The 18,820-nt window shown below is 30.8% G+C and overlaps 1 protein-coding gene across 1 annotated transcript in view; it reads left to right on the top strand.

Annotated features, from left to right (window-relative positions):
• The window catches only part of LOC129799281 (protein couch potato), a 322,454-nt gene extending 303,899 nt beyond the window's left edge, over positions 1-18,555 (top strand). The window contains exons 9-10 of the mRNA XM_055843028.1: positions 2,270-2,498; positions 6,276-18,555. Of these exons, the coding sequence (XP_055699003.1) occupies positions 2,270-2,498; positions 6,276-6,326 (280 nt within the window). The 3' untranslated portion in view covers positions 6,327-18,555. The remainder of the gene's footprint in view (positions 1-2,269; positions 2,499-6,275) is intronic.
• The last annotated feature ends 265 nt before the right edge of the window (positions 18,556-18,820 follow it).

Raw genomic sequence — 18,820 nt, forward strand, 5'->3', positions numbered from 1 at the left:
CTCCAAAGAGCGGCCGGCCGGCCGGGAACGTAAATTAGCCACGTATATATTCGTGATCAGGAAGTGCTGAAACACATTTTGGCCAAATTTGAGGTCGATCGGACGACATGAAATTTTGTTAGGATTATAGTAGGTGAGATTGTTAAGAATCTCACCTAATATGATACTGAAATTACTAAGAATTCATTAAAAGCACCAACTTTCCAATCAACCTTTGTACCTCATGAAAAGTTCTAGAACAGGAGTCAAATTGAGGGTGGATGTTGGTTTCATTACAAATGTACGAGAAATAGATTTAATGAGTTAAGTTTAGGTATACTTGCATTTAAATTCCCAACTCTTTGAATTGATTGACACTTTGAAGAATTGACAGACAAATTGACTACGACCTTTAAACAAATAATTATTTCTGCACAAAAGAAAACTTCAGAAACAAGAAAAACTCCCCAAACTCAGAAGGGTCCTTCCCTTTATCAATTCACTGTCAATTAGCGGATTGACAGATATAAATCATTGTGGGGTTACAAGGGTGGAAATTGTGCTTTAGCGTTACCATTTCCCCTCTTGGGAATATTCATGTCAAAAATATATTCAGCCATCACTCCATTAATCACTTTTTTTTTATTTTCTCAATCAACGAAAATATTATTTATTCATACTACACATTATATTTATTACTTTAATCACGCTCACTTAATCTGGCAAAATTGGCTTAATTTCTTTTTTTGCAGTTTCCACACTTGGCAACAGTGCTGATATTCCATTTTGAACTGACCATACAAAAAAAACTGCAATAAGCTTTTTAATGAATAAACATTAAAAACCAAATATTAATTTAAATGCAATGAATAAAATATTTGGGAAAATGCATTTTTGTCTTCCCAAAGAATGTGTATTCAATTTAAAATTAACATTTTAAGGTACTTATGGTTACTTTTCACTATTTGGAAAAGTCCATTAAGTGTAATATTATTTGTTGAGAGAAGCTAAAATGCTTCCAATTCTACCATCCTGTCAATTAATTTAGTTTAAAGTTCACTTGAAATATTTAATTGAGCAATTTACTTATGCTATTCAATATTAATCTCATTTACTGGGAAAATGCAATGTGAAATTTGGAAATTGATATGCATTTTTATTTAAATTAAATTATCCATAATTTTGCGCTTTTTCCTCTATATATTTCTAATTGAAAAATTAATAGAAAAATCACATTAAGGGCAGAATCACATTGACAGTAAAATGCTCATTGTCACCGTTAAAACCTCACCGTATTTCGTTAATTTACGCATTTGAAAATTGAAGAAATAAAACGCAAATACGATAAACGGTGACTAAAAAAATCTGCACGAGAAATTAATCGTACAGTTTTTTTGCTCATCATTTATCGTATTTTCGTTTTATTTCTTAAATTTTCTTTTATTATTTTCTCCAATACCACCGAGTATATGAGATAAGGTAAAACGCTGATTGAGAATTTGCATAAGAATTGCATTTAAATTGCGTAAATTAACGAAATAGAGTGAGGCTTAGACGGTGACAGCCAGCATTTTGCTGTCAATGTGATTCTGCTCTAACCTTAAAATTCTTTTCTGCATATATTTTTATTCGCAATTTGAAAAATAGGTTTGAAAAATTTTGAAATGTTCAAAATCGAAAGAAAAGAAATTGTCATAATGCGGTCTTGCTTTCCGGATGATAGTCTATTTATACATAGGGGGAAGTGGGACTATATTGAGCTGGGGCTACATTGAAAATGCTATTTTTTCGAATACTTCTAAAGGAAGCTGGGTTTTATTATAATGCAATTGAGATAGACTAAACAATTCTGTATTTAAATTCAAATATGACTTTAAAAATATGAGAAAAAAAATGTTTTCAATGTAGTCCCACCTCTCCCTACATAGCTTTGATTTAAATAGTGGCAGCATTTAATGATAACACTTATGTATTTGATGATTTATGTGATTTTATCTTAAAAGCTTCAACTAAAATGTCCCCAACAACATTTTCTAATTAAATTAGCAACGCTGTTGCCATGTGAATTCTTGCGTGAAACAAAGCCAAGCCACTTGGAACAACAAACACTTTAATTCGAAGCATAGTTGAGTAAATTGGTGGAAAAAAGGACTTTAGATTAACCCACATAACCCCTCTTAATAGTTAGAAAGAAACCTTGGAGAGGATGTCTTTCTCTCACTCTTGATGATTTTAATTTTTTTCTTTTCTTTGGATTACTGTAATTTTATTATACTGATATTATGCACAGTTTGCCTGGCTTTTGTCGCCTCCGAATGCACTCAAAAGGTTCACAACCGGGTAGCATTCCCGTAGCATTTGTTGAATTCAAAGATTCCGGCTGCGCAGCCGGCGCTATGGCCGCACTCCAAGGCACCTTCCTTCTGTCATCAGACCGTGGGGCCATTCGTATTGAGTATGCCAAGTCAAAAATGGCCATCACGGACCCGACGGCACCGCAGTTTTATGCATTCAGAGAAGTATGTTTGTTTGTTTGTATGTTATCTTCATCTATTCCTTTTCATTCATGAATGTTTGGTATTCACACAATCACCTATGTCTTTGTTTCATCTTGGTGTTATTTTCACACACACTTTGTGTACAAGTGTTGAAGGTACTTAAAGTTAGTCGGATCCGTAAGATCCTTCAGATCTTTCATTTTGTCACAGAATTATAAGGAGTATAGGATTGGAGTCAGGGGTTCCCAGGACAGAATAAATGTTGGTATCTTAACTAGGCACCATTGTAGCTTGAATATTTTACAAATACTAAGTACCGAAGTACGTTAGTACCTAGGTACACTTGGAAACTTGTAAAGAACCCGAGGAATACTTACTTAAAAAAAATTCTAGGGCCTTTTGAGGACCCTAGATATTCCTGAAAATCCACGAAAAATATTCAAAATATATTGTAGGACAAAGAACTAGCTCCCATGCTTTGCACGGTTCCAAGCTTGATAATGAGTAAATTTTACCTATGCTCTTTTAATAAATGTGACTCATCGCACCCATATTTTAAGAACTGGGGGAAAGTGTCCTGTTTTTTTTTAATATATTCAATTCAATTCATTTTATTCAATCTTTAGGAATATAAAATTCAACAAGAGTATACTTCACATGTTGAGCCTTTGGGGCTGTTCACATCAAACATAAATTACCAATGCACAAAAAACAGAACAAGTTTAAATATTACTGATATCTCAATTTGAGAAGGCTCCTGACAAGATCTCCGTATATCGTAGAATCACATTTATTCAGAAATGTAGGGAAAATATAGTCATTATAAAGCTTGGGACCGTGTAAAGTATGGGCACTTTCCCTTACTCTCAGCTAATAAACCGTAGGTTAAAGATCGTCTAATCGGTAGACCAACTATTCAGTCTTGTAGAATCCGCAGGTTTCTTCGAAGTATCAGTAAACCCTTGAAGTGAATATTTAAGGATCAACCTTCTGTTCAAGTTATTCACGTAGTTAACAGGCTACATTCTAGTTGAGAATCCTATTGGGTAATGAAACCTATATTGGGTTAACGTATTTACGGCAAAGAACTATTCATCTATTTCCAAAGTGTTTATCTCTGCGGTTTTCAGACCCTATAGGTTTAGCCCAGTTCCCGACCAAAACATAGCGATCAATTTAGCGTAAATAGCGACCAATTTTATTGGGCATTCAGAATTTAAAAGATCATTTCTAATCAATACAATCCTAAATTAGATTTTATAAAAAAAATCTTGACTCAAAGGAAATTAGAGAAGTTAAGCTCTATGGCTGAGTTAGATCTGAAACATGTATTACGGAATAAATAAAAGATCAGCTCAGCATTCAGGAAGTTTTCAGTTTTGAATTTTAGGACATTTCTTGGTGAGATCCTTCGAGTTTCGAAGCTTTTTTAGGGAGTCTGTCTTCGCTCATGTAGTAGCCCTTTGAATCTCGGGACTGAAGCCTCTCAATTTCAAGAAGCAGGGCTTTATGCACGACAATATCCCCTATCCAACTTTTATGAGTAATTTCTTTAACCCTTTATCCCTACGTTCAGTACATTATTTGTTCAATCACGCATCAGAAAAGGATTCAACTCAAGTTTAAATAAATTTATCTTAGCTCAGTATCAAACAACTTCTTCAAATCTCAGAGAATCACGATTAAGAACACTGAACAATGGCCCTACTCAACGATCTTCTGAACTAAGTTTTAACTTTTTTTACCATATAGGTTATGTCCAATAATTTGTTTGCAGGCAAAATGAAAAATATATGTTAATCCTTATTATTTAGAAATTAAGAACCTTTGGAAACTGGTGTAAACCCTTGGTCTAAAACAAACATATTTGTATGGTCAAGGATTAGATCTTAATTCAGCATAGTTCTGTGTAAATCTCTTGCGGACCAAGATCTGGATTGAAATTACGTAACCATCAAGAGTAATAAATCCTGTAAGCGTTTACTTGGCCTATATACGGAAGACGGATTAAAATCCTAAGACTTTAATTAAAATCGCTAATAAGTAAATGAGTACATTGAGTGCATTATTCTATAGTAGAATAATAGCAATTGATCTTTTTAAATTAATAACATTTAATGCTCCTGCATCTTATCCAGATTATCAAGAACATTCGGCAACATTTTTGGAAAAAATTACTATGTTTGCTGATCAGTAAATGTTTTCATAGTTTAGGGAAGTATTTCAATTCAACTCAAATTTATTTCTGCATACTACTCTAATGCGTATGCCAACGACTTCGCTATCGATCTCACCAGGAAACCTCAAAAGAATTGATACGTTGACATCTTGAAATTCTAACAAGAATCCTGTTCGAATTAAAGAAGATATTTCAAAATAAAATTATGTATCATTTTAATAATTTAAAAACTTATCTTTGAATAACTTTCAAATTCGGGGAAAATACCTGTAATGAGGCGAGTTTCGCAACGTTCAATAAACTACTAGACTACAACTTCAGATGTAGGAAAGACCTAGGAGGAAGTAGAACACCTTTGAAAGAGAGTTTTCTCCTATTTTTAAATGGGACTGGACTTTACCATGATATAATTTAGTTCAACAAACTAATTGCTAAGCTAAATTACATTGTGATAAACTTCCTCCAGTCCTGGAGACTCTTGCTTTTACGGGGATCAGATCCCTTGTTTGTTATATGGGCTTCAGACCTAAGGCTTAGCCATATGGCTTAACTGTTATAATATCTTATCAGTATTTTGGGAAATTTAATGTATTATTAGATTTTTAAGAATGAATGACCTAATGGATTCTGAAAAAGCAATAAAATTGGTTGCCATTTAGGATTCTGAGATCTTCTGGAACTTGACTAAACCTCTAGTCTGAAGACCGCTTTAGCCTGAGTTTCGTGACTTCCCAGTGGAGTTGGTTATCTAATATTCTATCACTCACCTAAGTGTGCCAAAGCCTATCAGTCATGTATCTCGCTTGGTGAACATAGGAATTGAGGGGAAGAGGCCAGATGTCCCACTTCTCCCTAACGGAGACCGTTCAGATATTAAAATAATAAAAACCTGGGAACCTCAAAATTCTTAGAATAGAATTTAGTGATATATGAATATCTCTATTATTTAACTAGGGAGGACATTAGCGTGAATAGATCTGCGCTCATTAAATATTACAGGGGCACAACTTTAGCCATAAATTTACTTGCGTAGAACAGTTTAATTGTTTATTATTTTTGTCTTTTTATTTGAAATAAAAAAATAAAATTAAAAATTTGAAAACTATATAGCTAGAGTTGTATTCCTGCAATATCGAACATGCGAAATGATCTCAATAGTCTTGATATAATTTTGAAGGATATGTATCTTTGCACTGTGGATAGAACTTACACCGCACCTTCTAACAGCACCTTAACAATTAACAACAATTTTTGGATTTGACGTATCTTTGTGTTATTTCAACACTAAATGCACAATCAAGTACAAATGCATTCATGGGTATATTTTTTTCTCTTTTAGTGGTAAATTCACATATAATGCTTTTGAGTGAAAACTATGGGAAAAGTAAACACAAAAAAAAGTCCCTTATGACATTGTTTAGTGAGAGAAAATGGCCATATATTGTGGGACTTATTTTTTCGATGCCACAAGAAGAGATAAATGAATTTTTGCTGCATTGAAAATGATTTATATGTGCTTATTTTGTAATATCTTGCCGTTTTTCTTTTTCTCTCTCTTCCCGAAAACCAACTAACCGTTTTGGTGTGCACCACAATATGACGTAATAAACTCATAAAAGGGGAGCGGGACTGGAGCCAAGAATGGAGCATGCAATAGGGAAGAAAAATGAGCGCGACATGAACACGTACTTGATGGCCTCCACCTGACCACCTTCATCGAATGTCTATGCAATGCCCATGGCCCCAAGGCAGCGACCACCCCAGCATCGTCCCCATATACGGGTATGAGGCACAAGATCCCCCCCGATCAAATTTCAAGTGGCACCCCATGGGACCCAATTGAATTTTGACTGGGGTCCAACTGGGACAACAATATCGTGGGACAATTCCTCAAGTAAGATTTCTACAGCAACACCAAAAACAACCCAAATTCCTCTAAGGAGACACTTTGTTGTTTAACAACAATCTGTGTTATGATTTTTATCCCCAAAACAAAAAAAAATTGTAAATGTTTATTTTGCTTACAAGATGACAAAATGTTTAAAAAATGGTGTGATCATACCGAAGAGACACAAATAATTGTAATTTATTGCAATAATATCTACTTTAAGCTATATTTTTAATCAATTTGTTTTGTAAGAATATTTAAGCTGACATTTTAAGAAGAAATTTTTTAATATATTTCTTAATTTATTTTGCTATTTAAGTGATGATACCATATGGCAAAAGATGGACAGAAAAACCCGAAAACAAATAATCACATAGGAAAGGTAGGTTCTTTTAGAACGGATTATAACAGTTTAGTGGAGACACTCTTCAAAATTGACTTTCTTTTTGGAGAGTATCTTCTCCTTCTCTTCGCAAGTACCACATAGAAATAAATGACGGAAATCATACAATTTTTTAGAGCCAATTATAACAGTTTATACCAGATTAAAGCGAAGACACGTATCAAAGCTGATTTAAGATTTTTTTTAACGAGTTTCATCTCCTTTTTATTATGTAAAAAAACTATTTAAAATATTTTAAAAGAAAACTGAAGAAATATAAGGAAAGCGCGCTACCTTCGGACGATCGAATGAATTTGACCCATAGCTCTTTTCGGAAAATTTGAAGCATCGAACTAGCTATTAAAATATAATATTATTATATTATAAGAGGTCAAATTCATTAAAAACATATTGAGTTGTCTGAAGCTTGAATCGTCCGAAAGTAGCATAACAATATTCCAAAGAATTTCAATTCCATTTTTGCAATATTTTCTTGCAGATAACAAAATGAACCATACAGTTCTTTTGGAATACTTTCGAACAGTTTTTATCCCAGTTTAGCGAAAACACATGAATTTATTTGGCTCTAAGTTTTTCAAAAACATTTTTTACACCCATTTTTTTTTATTGTAGCCCTTTAATGAGCAAAAAGAAACGTTGCTGAGGGTCAGAAATTTTACAATCAACCTCTGAAAATGGTCATTATAATTTACAGAGGCAAAATTCTTATGAAACTTTAACCTTTTTGTGCTATATGGAAAAAAAAATGAAAAAAAGAGTAATTCCCATGATTTCTACTAAAAGTATATAGGAAGAATAATGCCGTGGAAGGCATCCTAAAAATTTTATACCATTAACAGAAATGTGGTGTTTAGAGAAAAGACATTAAATGTAAGGTGAGGTCAGAGAGGTTATTAAAACAAGATAAACTTATACATTACCTTAAACTTTCTATTGTATAGCTTAACCAAATGTGCCCTAAAATGAAGAAAAAAAAATTAAGAAATGAAAAAGTGTTAATTAAGCTGTCTTTAATGTGTAAATTTTTTAGTGTAATAACTTTTATGATGCAAAAAAAAACTTGTGAGAGAATAGAGTGCAAGACAGAAAGATACTAACGAAAGGATTAACATGGAAATTTTATAAGTTTTGCGGAAGAACTTTAGCGAGAAAATTGTGAAAAATAATCCCTAAAATATGGTTTCAGAGCTATTGGGAATGTTCATTTTCTCCAAAAAAAAGACAAAATGTGAAAAAAAACATCATCATACTTTTCTTTTTGACATTTTCTTCAGTTTGACAAAGAAATAAAAACATTGACGGATAGAAGAATTTTTGAAAACCTACAAATAATTGAGAAAATCTACAGAAAAAAGCAAATGAATGGTCAATTCTGTCAATAAATTAATATGAAATTTCAGAGCAATAAATTTTAATAAAAAATATATTGTCATATCACTATCACTAATGGAACTTAAACAAGTTTAAATGAACTTGAGATAATTGTACGGAAGAAAAATAACTAAAAAAGTATCAATTTTAAAATTAGATGTTGTAAAATCTCATCAAAGTGAACCTTTCAAATGATCTTCAAGCTCTAAACATGATTTATTTTTCACCTATTTCACATACCTAATTTTGCAATGACTTGACTTTATTTTGAATCCCATATTTTGGAGAGGAAAATACTTTAAGCCACGCCTCTTCGAAGAATTTGGATCAAACTAGGCAGATATTTTTATTTTTTTTATATTGTTGTGACGCGAAATTATCACTGAACATCTCTAAAGCCGTCATCTTAAAGTCTCCTCACCAAGAGAAAAGAAAAGCCAAGAAAATGAGCCATTTTCACTCATTTACGCTTAAAGTTAAAATTCTTGCGAGCAACCGGTACGAGCTGAGTGAGGAACAACAACACATGTTCAATTAGTAGCCTGTATGGGTTGCTCAATGAGCGGACACCGTTGTTACAGAATCTCGCCTAAATGAAACCTTTGCCTTGCCTCGGCTGCTGGCCCAGTCCCTATCCCTAGTCCCTACCTCCCTTTCTGAAGGTCGCAAAAAGTCCCAAATAATTAAAATAATTTCTTAAATTAACTTTTGAAATGCTTTTAACCTTGAAAAAGGACATTTTTTCGACCCTGCAGTTTTTCAATTTGACCTTGCAGTATTGATCAGAAATCGGTGTAAATCTTACCCTTTTTATGTGTATTAAGGTTTAAAGTTACCCTTCTTCGTGTTGATTTTATCCTTTAAAAGGTTTAAAATTAACATTAAAAAATGTTGATATATTTTTATGCATAAAAAGTATGAAAGTTATGAGGAAAAAAATTAACCGCACCCTCTTTTTTTCTCAGTGTAATTTTTCGGCTGATATTATTGTCCTGGGTCCTGGGAAATCTAATTATCCACTTCTCCAGTCCCAGATATGGAGCTTGATGTTCCACTCTTTGTAGCTTTTCCAAGACTGCCTCCCTCTCGCCATGAACACTCTGTTGCGGTACCGTTTTACAGAGGGTGACTCACGACTTTCAAGTTTTGACCGTTGAACCCTTGATAGGGGAATTGGCTTTTACAATATTTGAAATAAACGAAAACAAAAGTCTAAAAATGTTCTTCAAAACATTAACTCGAAGCTTTTTGAACAAGAAACTAAGCAGAAACGTTCAGGGCACCGTCTACAATTGAGTTTATGGGAGTGGCTTAATAATTCTTAAGAGGGCGTGGTCAGAAACCTTCGAGACTTCAATACTACCTCTTTGTAAAATATGGGATTTTCAAAAATAAGTTAGAAGACTGCAAAAAAATCTGATTTTTTTTAAATAAACATTTCTTCGATATCCAGATCCTTGGCAGATGCTAATGAGAAGTGCTTAGTCTCTTAACTTAAGAGAATAGTAAATTCTGGCAGAAAATTGAACTGTTGAGAAAGAATAATGAGGAAAATTGGTGAATTAAATCATATTGCATGTTCTTGTTTTAACTTATTTTTATTGATTATTGAGATGAAGCGTTAAATGTAATTTGTAAATAGTGTGAAGAAATAGTGAGAAAAATTGCACCCAGTTGAACTACAGCATTAAAAAATCATTGAGAAAATTTTTAATCAATAAAATGCTCATAGAATTTATTAAAGAAAAAAAAACTTATGAACAACAGAATTTGAAGAAAAGTTGTCGTATAAATTTTTAGAGCATTTTGAATTATGGGAAAAAAAATTATTTCTTTTATTATTTATCATCTAGCCGAGAGTTCATAGATAAATGCTTCAACCAAACAAATAGGGAAGATAAATACAAGGGGAAAATCTTGAGAAAAAAAAACTTGTTGAAAACAAATCCTGGAAGAAAATCCAGGAGACTACAGACAAAGGCTAAATAGCAAGATTTTCAGCATAGATTTTAAGAAAATTAATAGGAAAATTTACTTTTAGAAATATTAAGTGTATAACTAGAGCTTATTGAACTTCAGACAAGAAAAACAACTACTAAGAAATTTAACTTGAATTTTCTTAATATATTGATAAAGGAAAAAATACCTCTTCATGCATCTCTCAAAGCCAGAAAAATACAAGTCCTCTTTATTGTTCGGACATCGTGACAAAGCTTAAATGGGGATAACTTTTTCAATATAGATATATTGGAAGCTTGAAAAAATCCTAAACAATATATGCAGAGAAAATGTATTGTATTTAACCAAAGTCTTTCTAGATTTTTAAATTTTTATAAGTTATTAAATAGTATTTCTTGCATTCTCAGAGAATCTCTTTAAAAAAATGACCTAAATTTTATTTTATTTTATTTTTTCTTCCTAATTATTTATTTATAGTATCCTATTTTTCCCCTTAATCACTTAAATGTGAATAGAAAAATAGATTATTAGGATACTTTCTTATTAAGAATGTTAAGATGGACAGGCAGATAAAATACGTGATGTGATATTTTCATTGAGAAAATTAATAATCTCTCAAATCCCAAAGAAAAACACTCAAGAAACAATTTTCATAAACACATTACACCTTTGAATGAAAATATTCCATCACACCTTTTTTAGCTATTAATCAGTAGAACAGAAAAGTGGAGAAAATGGGCAAAGAGGTATATAGAACATTAAAGAAGTGAAGATTAATCAATAAAAAAAAGGAATCTTTGTAATAACTAAGAAAATAGATATTAATCCCACTATCGTTAAATAGTTACTTGATGTACTAAAAAAAAAAACAAGAAACAAGAATAAGAATGACAAATGCAGGTGAAACCATTTCGTGAAAGGAATAATCCAAGAAAAAAAAAGTATAAATCCGAGAAAGAATGTGAGAAAGAAAGCAGAAAATCGCGGCTTATTGAAAGTTCTGCAGAGAGGCATGGTAAAAAAAATTCAATAAAAAGTTTAAAAACTGCCAGCAAATTGCGAAAGCTTCACGATATATCGTAGCTCTTTTTTCCATCTTAGAGCCAGGCCAGCAAGAAGAACACAAATCCTTCTGATAGTTGACTTTGTTCACACCAACTGTGATGTTGGGCCAAAGGAGAAACAAGAAAGAAATTTACGATGGAAAAATGAGCTTGATAGAGCACCGTTGGGTGGAAATTCCTGAGAAAGCATCACGTGTAAATTTATAGGTTCAATTGAGCCAAGGTAGTTTGACGAGGTACAAAATCTACTTTTGAGTTGTGACGTAAGCAAGCAGTCTTTAATTTTTGTAAACATATTACTGACATTTCAGTGAGAGCGAATAGGAATTAGATCTAGTCATCTCATTCACTCTTGGGACCCAAATAAACACATACTGATCCTAGAAAATATTTAGCCTGTCAAATTTGACAGTAAAGGTTAGGTTATTCAATTTTGCGGATCTATACAGACCTGGAGATCAGGTGAGAGATGGTTCAGCGGTATTATAATTGAATTAATGATTAAATTACGTTTTCATCAACTTAATACTATACCGCCTCTTACATTAAATCGTAAGCTTGTCAAGAGTCCAAATAGATCCAGACTGATCCTAGAAAATGTCTATCCCAAATTTGACAGTAAAAGATTAACAGTAAAAGATGCGTTTTTCTTGATAAAAATTCCGATTTCCATTTCAAAATCAAATTTAAGCTTAATCCTGATGAACCTTGAAAATTTCCTGAGCCAAAAACTTGCTTAAAGGCATCAAAAAGACTTTTTTTTTAAAGGTAATGGCGAGAAAAGGGGTTCCGTGATGCAATTGGTAATATAGTTCGGCTCTTGGGCGTTGTGATACCCGACTCGACTGTCACAGTTGTTAGATCGAGTTCCGCTCGGTGCAAATAATATTAGCGTCTGAATGAACATTTTTATATCTCAGTACATCAAAATAAATACAAACAATAAAATGTCGAGAAATTGTTAAAATTTTATGGCAAATGCTCTCTTATATATTCCATCTATTCCATAAAGTTTTTCTGTAAAATTTCTCTCAAAAAATTCGGCAAAAAATTAATATTGCACCGATTATGATATTTTGGGGAAAATTCGGAAAGCTCGAGAAATTTCTTAAGAGCTTTTCCAATACAGCATTGCAAATTTCTTTGAGAAAATTTATCAAAAGCTTCCTCAAAGTTAATATCTACCCATACCTACCCATGTAAGTCTCTATTTGAAAAAAAAAATGGAAAACAAGATATTTTAAAAAATTATCCAAAATCAAATTGCAGACCTGGGGAAGGAAGAAACCAATCTCTGAAATATTGTAAGAGAGGGAAATAAGAGGATATTTCTTACAGGTCCTCATAGTTTTTTACTTTTAATATTCATCAATAGACCGAAAAATCATTCAAACTTCCTCAGTCTTTCCAAAAATTGTTTCTTTGTTATTCCAAATTGAATTATTCCTGGCTATTTGGAATGCTCATAAGACTCAACAGAAGACTTTTCAAGTCTGAAAAAGCGCTTTCCTTCAGTGAAAATGCCGTTAAAGTACCTGTACCTTTGTTTTCTTCAATTGTTTTTAGTGTTATGGTTTTTTCTTAATTTCTTTTTAAATATCGTGAAATAGGGGCAACGACCCTTGATCTTTACTGTCAAATTTTATAGGCAAAATATTCTCATGGATCAAGCTGAGTCTATTTAAGGCCCTAAAGCGGTCTTCAAACTAGAGGCTCAGCTCAGTTCCAGAAGGTCTCAAAATCTTAAATACCAAGCATTTGTATTGCTTTTTGAGAACCTAATATATCATTTATCTTTAATAAATCCTAAGTTAAATTTTTCCAAAAAGAATCGTGAATGATAAGACATTAAAGAAAGTACGCTATATGGCTAGGTCTTAAGTCCGAAGCCCGTATAAGACTGCGAAAATATGGAAATGGCCAGTAATACTTTTAAAAAAAGGAATTAAAAATCGTCCGCATTGTCCAAGTTTGTCAATTAAATGTTTTAAAGTGATTGATCTGTTGCTCTTCTCCGTTGCTGTTGCTCTTATAAACCTTCTGATTTTTAAGCTTAAATATGGACTGGCGCAATTGACTTTAGAGAGATATCTCCGGTGATATGAAAATTTAAAAAAAAAATCTGTTGCAAATGAATAACTTTAATGCCTTTCCAGTCACTGAAGAAGATCCTCATCAGGATCAAAAGCTCTGGACAAAACCAAAAAACTGTTTTCATCTTTGGATGGCTACCTTTTTACTGGCAATCACCAGAGATATTCTTTTGGTTTTTATTATCCGGCGGATATAGGTTCACTATGCAATCTTGTAGTACTCATCTAATAATCAGTTATTAAAAGAAATAAAATTCAAAAGTCATTTTTATTATTATAAAATTAATACAAGTGACCCTCAAACTACCTTGGCTCAGTGCAATAAAATACGTGTCGCGTGACTAAAGATTGCAAAATTCTTATAAAGTACGTTTGGCAAAAAATGGCAGAAAATAATAATTTTTATTTCTAGCTAAAAAATAAATAAATGTGACGATGAGATTGTGAGAGATAAGTGAAAGAAATATGTGTAATTAAAGTTTAATCATTCCGTCCAATTCAGTGTGTAGTCGCCGGGTTTTTACACCGGACAATGATGAATTAATTCATTCAAATTAGTTATTACTACTTGTAATCTTGAATGAAAGTGAAAGAAAAAGAAAGAAACCAGAGGGTGAAACCAACTATGTCTGTAAATGTACTATTATTAGAAAGAATGATAGCTGAAAGAAAATCATGATAAACATTGTAAACTAAGGAAAAAAAATATTTAGATGACATTATGAGATGAAATTGTGAGAGAAGACACACATGAAATATTAAAGAAAAAAAATAATGGGAACTTCAATGATACATATCAACTTTTTTTGGTTTTAACCATTTTTAAAAGAAAAATAAAATGATGAAAAAATGTATGACAAAAGATGGAAAAAATTAATATTTATACACATTATACGATATCTTATATTCTACGTATTATAGAAATCTTAAGAGAAAAAAGCATAATTATTAAAGAAAAAAAAAACAGCAATCACAGAAAAAGTTTTCAGTGAATTGAAAATGGATTTTAGCATGATTCTGGAGAATGACAAAAAGTTCCAATTTGATCACGACAATGCAAGAAAACACTCAGAGAAAAAAACTAGCGACAAAAGCCAGACAAAAAAACAGCGAAGAAAATTTTAATTCTGAGAAAATATTGTGTGACATTTAAACTAATTGTGATACAATCGAAATGGATAGAAAAATTGCTGAAGAATCAGACAAGAAATCGAGATAAAAGAATTCCAACGACAGAACATTTTTGGGCAGGTCGAGCTTTCCCACAGAAAGGCTCAGACGCGCCTAAAAGAACGCTGGAAAACCTCTTTAAAAATCCACATTTAATAATTATGAAATAAAAAAATAAAATAAAATGATAGATTAGCGTCTTTGCAACAAGACGAAAGCAAAGAGATAAATGAAACATTATGGTGAAAAAAACATTTTTGATGAACAATTGAAACATATCAATTCGTGCCCGATCATATTATGAAATTATTATAACTAATTATACTGAAAAAAAAGTGGAAACCGAACGAGAGAGCGAACATAGTAAGATGGGATAAAGAGAAAAAAACTAGATGGAATAGTAAAAAAAAAAACTATTATACAACATATTTATTATTGATAAAAAAATCTGTATCTTTTGAACGGCTAAAAATATATATTATATTATTATATAGAATTTAAGCATTGATGTAATTCTGATAAAAAAAAATGAGAAAAATTAATTATCAGCAGCAGACCCAAAATGAATGAAAGAGTTAAAAAAAATACAAAAATTAAGAAAAAATATTATTCAAGAATGACAGCAGTAAAATAAATTATTCCAATTCATATATTAAAGAAGAAAAAACAAATAAAAATACTTGAAGATGAAAAGATATTTACTAAAAGAAAAAATTGAGAAAAAAAATAATTTAAGACAAAGACGACAAATTGAAAGAATAAAGGATGAAATTGTGTAAAAATCCTACTGATTTTTCATTTTTTCGAACATCTTTTTGCGGATTTGTCTACTCTTCTTTTCAGATATTTCTCTTTTCCTCAAGAAAAAGAACTAAATAATTAAAAAAAATAAATGTTCAAAGAAACATAACCACAAATCTCTCATAGAATTTCTAAACCAGCTGCAGTTTAAAAAACAATTTTTTCATACATTCTTTGCAAAAAAAAGATACCCCAAAAATTCTTTTGTATTTTCAATCTATTCGACAAAATGCTGAAAAAATATGGTATTCTGTAGCATTATTTAAAGAAAAAAAAAGATATTTCATATGAGAATGAAGAAAGGAAAACAAAAAAAAAAGTGAATGGGGGGTACAGAAAAAGGAAGGAATATTGTGTAAGGCTCTCTTGAAACTAAGAAAATATTGCATTAAATAAATGATAATGAAAAAAATGTTAAAGAATAAATAATATTATTACCTTATTATATAAAGAAAACATGATGAAAAAATTTAAATGACAAGGGCAGGACATAACCAAAAAGAAACGTCAATGAGGATCACATTTTATAACCTTATTTATGTATAACCTTCATTTTAAAAAACTCTAAATGCAAAAATTATGAAGATTTATTTTACCCAGTTACCATTTTTCAAAGCAATCTGTCAATATGCCTCTTTCTTATTTTATTTTCGAAATCGAATTAACCTCGAAATTCCAAAGAGCCGAGGGGCATTCCATTGAAGCCAATCTAGGCTTTCACACTCAATTATGACGAATATTTGAGATATTCGAGAAAAGTTTTGCGAACAATTCAACAAAGATTTATTCAGAAAAACGTTTTAGAGTTTTCGAAGTTCAAAACATTAGCAAATTTTTTTCTCCAAATATTTTTGGTTAATTGGGAAAAATAACAAAATTTTAAGAATATTTATTGAGATTCACGAATATATTCACAAATTTCAAGAATCTTAAGAAAATAGAACCCGAAAATCCTTAAAAATTCCTTGTGTATTAAATATTCTTTGAACTATTTAAAATATTTATAAAACCTGAAATATTCGTCCTGTAAATCCGACAGTGAAATGCCCCTTGATGAAAAGCAATAACTCCTGGCTTTTATAAAAAGAAATAGTTTCTAATACTAAATGTGATCCTCGTTATTTTAATTAAAAAAATAAAATGAGAGAAAATCGTGTGTTTTTGATGAATAAACCATAAAAGGATCAGAAATTCATGAGAAACTATGGTTAGAGAAGAAACAAGATTAAATCTTAAGATGACATTGTAGTACAATCTGGTTAATTAAATTGATTTTACAAAAGCATTAAACAATTTTTAATAATAAAAGAAAAAAATGTGAAAAGAAGCTGAAACAAGTGTTGATGAGACGGGCATTAAATTTTAGCAAATTAAACCCTAGAATTGATTCTCCCAACCAGGAGAGCAATAATAAAAAAAAATAACTTTCGAGTGATAAAAACGTAAAAGGCTAAATCTTCGATAAGGACTTATGTTATCACTGATACACTTGTTTTGATTTCACACAAAACTCCCTTTCGAAAAAAAAAAATCACTCACGCATTAACTAAAACACCAAAAAAATCTATTATAAAAAAAATAGAAAAGTCGTATTGAGTATTAGACAATTTTTTTTTCAGAAAAATATTAGTGAAAATATTGAAAATATATTCCTATATTTACTTATTTAATTATTTAAAACCGATATTTTTTCTTTCATGAGCAGTTTGTTAAAAAAAAATTATCCTAGTCAATTTCAAAATATAATATTTTTACCAAAAACCACAAATACGGATGATTAATGGCAAGTAGTTTTTGTACTTGAAAAAATATAATTACAGGATGAAAGGCAGTATTTCAAACAGTATTCGGAATAATAACTTTCGTTTATGCAACATGAAAATCAGATATGCGGCTATGTCCTAGCCATTATGTATTTAAATTTGATTGAAGTGGAATCCTACTTCTGAAAATGTGAGACTCATATTCAAAAATTTCATTTTTCGTATTTAAAATATTATGTTTCCGAATACCGAATACCGCCGTCAAATCTTTCAATTTGTCTATTAATTTAATAAAATAAAATCTAACCTAAAAATTCAATGAAACCACAAAAATTTCACGCAACAGAGAACATCCAAAAATAAAAGGAAAACAAAAAAAAGTTTAAAAAAAAATGGAAAAATACAAAATATTGACAAGTAAAAACCTTGAAAAACTTTCTACAAAAAAACATAAATATATGTAAAAAGCAAGTAACAAAAAAGAAATAAATATTTATCAGTCTGAAAGCTATTTTAGAAATAAAAAAAAATAACATTTATTGACCTGTGGAAAAACGGCTGCTATAATTAAGAAATAAAATTGAGAATTGTAAAAAAAACTGACTTTCACATTTTCTTGATTTCTATTCACAATTTTATTATTCTTTGTTTTTATTTCTGTTGTTTCTCATTTCTATTTGAGTCTATTGAGGATTGTGTTTTCTGCACCAAAGTTAGACCTGTCAAAAACTGCACTTTTCTGTCAAACTTTCGGATTCAACTGATAAATGATTTGATTTGAATTTTTCCGTTTTCATTTGGAGGTCGTTTAAAAAAATTTAAAAGTGCGTGAAATCTTTTGTGGTGTTTTTTTTTGTGTTTTTTGCACATTTTTCCTTGTTTTTGACTAAAACCTAATAAAAAAAATCATCGTGCGACGAAAGTGAGTGATATTTCAGTTAATGAAACATCATTTTCTCAAGGACTTTCATTCACAGCCAGAGCAAATACCTCTGATCCCCAAAATTTCGCGTGAGAGTGATGAAATTAATGTAAAATTAAATGTTCTAAGAAGCTAATATAAAAAAAATATTCTCTTAACCCTTAACAGTAAATGATGAAATAAAGTGAAAATCAGATAAGTGTTATAGGTAGAAAAAAGTAAAGAAAAAAAAAACAAAGAAAGACAAACGACTACCACAAATTCAATTCAGAACGGAATGGCCTTACATTATTTTAAAAAATTCTTTTAATTAAGGAGGTATATAATACAATATTTAAAAAAAAATGAATTATGGAGAAAGTATAAATAAATAATATTAAAATCAGTCCCTATTGCCCGACCGACATGTTAGCAAAAAAAAAATACACAAATTAATACTATTCACATGCAGTGGGAGATAAAATTGTTTGTAAAGATAAAAGCAGGTATAGCATTCCAAAAAAAAACTAAAGAAAAAACAAGAAATAATGGTTTATTTGAAGTATGATTGTATTACCTGATAGACGTACTTAATTCATTAGCTATAATTAACATTGTATAGGGTCCAAAAATGGGGAAATAAAAATATTAACATAATATCTCAAAGCTTTTTAATTACTCTACATGAGGTTCATCGTCTCTCTGCCTATTGATTCTTTAACCCTTTTGACAAGAAATCTGTCATCAAGAG

The sequence above is a fragment of the Phlebotomus papatasi genome, chromosome 1, assembly GCF_024763615.1.
Source record: "Phlebotomus papatasi isolate M1 chromosome 1, Ppap_2.1, whole genome shotgun sequence".
NCBI lineage: Eukaryota > Metazoa > Arthropoda > Insecta > Diptera > Psychodidae > Phlebotomus > Phlebotomus papatasi.